Source organism: Myxocyprinus asiaticus, chromosome 39 (genome assembly GCF_019703515.2).
Source record: "Myxocyprinus asiaticus isolate MX2 ecotype Aquarium Trade chromosome 39, UBuf_Myxa_2, whole genome shotgun sequence".
Classification (NCBI taxonomy): Eukaryota; Metazoa; Chordata; class Actinopteri; order Cypriniformes; family Catostomidae; genus Myxocyprinus; species Myxocyprinus asiaticus.
This window is the reverse complement of record NC_059382.1, coordinates 18194568-18200567: the sequence shown is the minus strand read 5'-3', so window position 1 is coordinate 18200567 and position 6000 is coordinate 18194568. Positions and strand designations below refer to the sequence as shown.

The following is a 6000-nucleotide window of genomic DNA, read 5'->3' as shown; positions in this document are numbered from 1 at the left end:
CTCTGGAATGTGGCCAAGAGGAAGATGGATGGCCACAAGCCATCAAACAAAGCCTAGCTGCTTGAATTTTTGTGCTAGGAGTGGCATAAAGTCACTTAGCAGCAATGTGAAAGACTGGTAGAGAGCATGCCAAGACACATGAAAGCTGTGATTGAAAATCAGGGTTATTCCACCAAATACTGATTTCTGAACTCTTCCTAAGTCAAAACATTAGTATTGTGTTGTTTAAAAATGAATATGAACTTGTTTTCTTTGCATTATTCGAAGTCTTAAAACACTGCATCTTTTTTTGTTATTTTGACCAGTTGTCATTATCGGCAAATAAATGCTCTAAATGACTATTTTTATTTGGAATTTGGGAGAAATGTTTTTAAGCCCCCTGCAAGATTTAGTTTAGACTCACTAAGAGGAGACTTGGTATCCCTCAAACCTTATTTTGCCCCCTGATTGAAAAGTTATTGTTTAGAGATGTGTAAGTTAATTCTATAAAAACATACTGCAAAAAATCTGTGTAGCCTACTCTATTTGGATAGGGGTTGCTTGTTTAGTCAGAACAATCCTTTGATATTGCAGAGCACAGTCGACGAATTCCTTCATTAGCCCCAGTCAATAGGATAGTTTTAAATATTAAATACACATTGTAATACTCGAGCCATTTAATCGAAGGGACTATTAGATTATGTACGGTACAAACTTTGCGCCTGAAGTTGTTCCAGTTGCAAACGCTAGGAGCTGTCCGTGGTCCTGAAACGAAACGGCTCAGTCTGAGGAGAGGTGCTGACAGCACTCCGAGCGAGCGCAGAAATGTAACGTTTTCTGCCTCTCCGTTCACAATTACAAATCTTATCAGCGCTTCCCATCTCGCGCATCGACCTCGCTCCTCACGTGTGTGCAGCGGAGGTCTCACGACGAGCGCCTCGCGGAACGTTTGTATCCCGCTTTAATTATTCAGAAAGTGGTTTAATACAAGGACATATTCTGTGAGAGGAACCCACTGCCGTGAACATGAACTCGACAAGAAATTACAAACCAAGCATGGTCATTCTGATGCTGGCCGTATTTGTTTGTGTGGTGGTCGCACGAGGGCAAGGTAAGAATTTATATGTTTAAATCTGGAATTTGGAAATACTTGATCCGCGGTCCACGCGTTTAGCGGAAGAGGTTACATGCAGCTCCAGAGACCCCGATGATTTGAGCGCGAGAGCGGTTTCTCAGTTGACTGTACGTTTGTTTGTGAAAAAAAATAAAATAAATAATAATAATAATAATAATAAAATAATAATAAAACCTTCAGATGTGCGAAAGCAGATTTGTGTTTAGGATGTTATTTAAGATATTACTCAAGTACTTTGGTTTTAGACGAGCAGAAATGTATTCTCTCATCACGCATAGCACAACAGATGGACTCGTAAATCACAAAGTCATCGGTGGAATTGTGATAAATCACGCGCAGAGAATGCACTGCACAGTTCGTAGCACAGTGTATATAACATTTCCTTCACGTTTTATGTAATAGCCTACGTATTTAAGCATTTTTTTTTTAAATTGGAGTTAAAGTTGACATCTTTGTATCTCTCGATTGTTTTCTGCTTTTTTCATAGGTGTAATGGCTGTAAATTCTCTAATTCAATTTTAAGAATGAAAAGTTGCAGAAAACTTTCCAGATTATTTTAGATTTCTCTAAATCATAGGCTATATTCACAACATGATCATATCTGACAAGGTGAAAACTTTAAGGTTCAACAGGTTTTGCTTTTTAGATTCCAGTGTTTTAAGAGTAAGGGCCATCATTTATTTACTATGATTTAGAAGTGAAATAGCATAACATTTCAGATTAGGTCTCATTTTACTTAGAAGACTGAGAAATTTCTGGAGTCAGGGTCAAGTATAACACAGAACAAGTGTCATAAAGTGCTTGTTTAGTTTCTTTAGTAGACAGAAAATACAGTAATCTCAGAATATACATGTTAAACATAAAAGCAAAAACATTTGCAATATAATTCTGATGTGGATGAAGTCAAAGTCAGGTTTATTGTCATTTTAACACAATACATACATACAGACAATAATCTGTCATAGTCCGTGTTGAACAAGAGTACAGTAACAGAGCAGTTAATGTTATATTGTGTATATATAGCCAACAATTATTGCACATAATTATACCAATTATTGCTCATGTTGTTAATGAGGTAGGAATCATACACTAACATTTGTTGCAAATAATAACAGTTATTGTCTATGTCATGAAGGAACATGCGTGTGTGGTAATGTAAGCTTTAGGCTTCTTGCAGAACAAATTTTTTTTTTTGATACCACACATTTGCCTGGATAAAGTTCCCAGCATGTGACATATTTTCGTCTAATTATAATTTAACTGAGGGGAGCGTAACAGTCTTGCCCATAATATTTAGGTTTTACTGTTGACATTTAAAAATTTTGTCCGACAATTTGCACTAATGTTGAAGAATACATTATCCCTTCTATAGCTGAAAAGTGCATAGTCATACTGTAAAACATTGATTTAAACTACCATACTTGGATGTCTACATACATAAAAGTATAGAACTAAATAATAAAATGTATGTCTTGCACATCACTTGAAATAACACTGAAGCTGCCTAAAGTCGACATAATTTTTCAGACACTGTCCATGTTGCACTTCATTTTCACTTGTAAGTTGTTGTACTTCACCACCTGAGAGCTGTGTGTTGTTTTTAGCTGCTGTTTATTTATTTATATTTTGCCTTCTTGTAAAAGCTTCCTTTTTCATTTGTGAGCAAGACAAGGGATAATCTTGTGTTATTTGTCAAGCGCTGCTCCACCCAGTATACTTATGTGAGTTGCACAGCACTATATTTTCTTTGTAAATATTATGTTGGGTACCTTTTTCTTAAAGAAAGAAAGAAAGAAAGAAAGAAAGAAAGAAAACAAAAATTGAACTACACATTAAAAAGCAGAGGACTATGTGTCAATCAGATCACTTTATTGCTAGGCATGGTTCATAATTACACTGTTTTACATTTATACATAAATTCCATGAAACATATCACAGAAGTCTTGATGTTCTTCTTCCAAAAATAGAATCTTTACATTTTTACTCACCTGTCAACCGCTGCTGCGTAGCACCTGCGAAGCAATCATCTCACAAGTCCCTAAGAATCTTTCACTTGCAAATGTGATATTCGTCATAGTTTTAGCTGACAGCATTTAAATTACTCTTAGTAGTTAAGACTGATTGAATGAAGCAGAGCATTTCCATTCCTGCTCTTGTCTCAGTCTGTCTTTACTAATTGCATCTTGTGCTGTATTGATTATGTATTAGTGAACAGAACGTTGACCTTTTGCTTTGAGAGGTGTATGAATCAGTGCGATCTGATCAGTCACTTTCAGGACAGGTGTGCTGAGGCTTCAGAGCTGCACTCTGAATGGCTACTTACCTTGAAAAGCACTCTGACTAATATACAGCTCCATCATTCCACACAGAGCACAAACAGCAGGCTGAAAGCAGTGCCCACCACTCACAAATGGATGATGAAATATACAAGAAACTGAGGAAGACCAGTGGGTCAATTTGTTTAGGGCTTAGCTGTCCAAGTGATATACACAGATGTAAATATGCATTTACTCCGTACACACACACACACACACACACAAACATACACTGGTGAAGATGAATGGTCAAGGAATAGTTCGTACAAATGTACTCACCCTCATGTCATTCCAAACTTGTTTGACTTTCTTCCACTGAATTCTGCTATTGCCACTGATGTCAAACCTGACTCATTGTGTCTTAAGGCGTCATATTTTTTTGATGTGGGCAGCGGAAGGCCAGATTTTCTGTGAAGTAAGACTTATTTTGTTGGTCTGTTTCTCTCAAAAAGCTATGGAACAGGCCCTAAAGGAATAGTTCCCTAATTGCTAATGGAGTGCAAATAGTAGCGCTTTGTGGCAGGTGCTATTTACACCTAGTGCAAATATTCACGTTTTTGGGTGAACTATCCCTTTAATACTGTATGTAAAAGTTTTTTTTATACATGTTACATGTTTTGCAAAAGAAATTGCATTAAAAAGTATAAATGTTTTCACATTAGGTCATGGTATACTCTCACACAAATATACAGTAGTTTGCTATAATGGTCTGAGAGCCGAGTAGGTTACATAGTAAAGTTGTCTCTTCAATGGCAGTGTGAAAGGCCAGACATCCCAGGTCTTTACTGAGAGAATAAGAGAGTCAGTGACTGGTCAACTTAACCACCTTCCTAGTTGAGCCAACTGAGATCAGCCCTTGAGGAGGGTGAGTGCCACAGCCTGACTCCATTACCTGAAGCACCAGAGGAGGGTTCAGCCCCACTTCCACCCACTCCAGCTTATCTGGATCAGAGAAGCCATTAGGGTAGCACCCTGTCTTTTAGGATCAAGCAATATCATTCAATCAGTAATACATCAGTGCCCCCTTTCTCCTGTGTGTTGGGCTGGGCAGTGCTGGATAAGAAGGATGGAAGAGAAAGTGATTGTCTGCTTGACCTCTTGACCCTGCTTGACACATTCACTCAGCTGTGGCTTTGCAGGGGCTATGAGATTCAGCCTCTGCTCTTCTAGTCTTCATTATGGCCCTGATAAATGAATCAGTCGTGGGTCTGAATGGCCTCCCACAGCCACATTGGCAGGCCTGCCACTTCTGTAATGCTGACGAATGGTCAGCTAGAATGCTGCTCAGCAGACAGTACTGCTGGGAGGAATCTGGACACTACCAGGGTGCCCCCTCCTCCCATTGTCATCACAACTGGCACGCTCAGGCTCATATACACACTCTGAAGGTCCTACCTTTACAAATCTTAAAGGGATAGTTCACCCAAAAATGAATATTCTATCATCATGAACCCACGTTCATGCTGTTCCAAACCTGTATGACTTGCTTTCTTCTGTGGAACACAAAAGGAGATGGAGGAGGCAGAATGTTAAGCTCAGTCACCATTCACTTTGTGAATTCACTATGTTTCTTAGACTCACCTATACCTTCATATTTGCAAAAGGATTTTTATATGGCTTGTTGTAAGTCTTGTGGTAGTTTCCTGGTGAAATGACCACTAGAGGTGCTACAACAACAACTAAGACTTTCATTCCTTTTCACACAAATAACGAGTTAAATGACAGATTATCAGTTCATAAACACTTACTTTTCTCACACAATGCTTCCTTATGACATCAAATTGCGCGGTTGGACTGAGTGTATTGCACTAGTGATGCAAAGGGCCGAGGTATGAGTCCTGGAGAGCACGAGTCGACACTTGAGGCATAAATGTCATAGAAGAACCACAAAAAGACGTGGTTGCTTTAGAAATTGTTTATCATCTTACATTTGCTTTTTTTATGACACTATTGGTTAGGTTTAGCTTTAAGGTTTAGGGTAGGTTTTATTGGTGTAAAACTTGATTAAAGCATTAACCTTTAAAACCTCATCAGTTTGGGAGAAAATGTAACTTGCTTATAGTGCCACTTAGTGGACATTTCACCTCAGTACAGCTGTGATATGTGTACAGAACCATGTAAACTCATTTTGCAAAAATGTCACCGCAATCACATAATTTTCATAAGATCAGGCAGGTTTTTTTTTTTCCACTGAAGAAAAGTCATATGAGTTTGGAACAGTATGAGGGTGAGTAAATAATGACAGAATTTTTCGTTTTGGATGAACTATCCCTTTCTCGAAGCAGACTGCAAACATTCTGTACTACATGAGCTAATCTTACCCTGCATACATTACTAACCCAGTTAAAGACCATTTGAAGTTCTTTTGTGGCTTCCACATATGAACATCTGTGGAGCCAAGATGATCAATGACTTTGTCAGACATCCAGAGGCCAGATGGTAAAGATGGAAAAGTACAGAGTTAAGATACTGACGTTGAAACAACCTGATTGCCATCCTGAACTTGTCAGCCATGTATTGTAATGGAGTCAAGCTATATATGTATGAAGTGAGGGCATACAGTAACCCTGG

General features: G+C 38.4%; 1 protein-coding gene across 5 annotated transcripts in view; it reads left to right on the top strand.

Annotated features, from left to right (window-relative positions):
- The first annotated feature begins 780 nt into the window (after window positions 1–780).
- Window positions 781–6000, top strand: part of LOC127430040 (seizure protein 6 homolog) — a 384217-nt gene continuing 378997 nt past the window's right edge. For all 5 annotated transcript variants that reach the window (XM_051679465.1, XM_051679466.1, XM_051679463.1 and 2 more), the window contains exon 1: window positions 781–1090. In XM_051679465.1, coding sequence (XP_051535425.1) covers window positions 1006–1090 — 85 coding nt within the window. In that variant the 5' untranslated portion in view covers window positions 781–1005. The remainder of the gene's footprint in view (window positions 1091–6000) is intronic.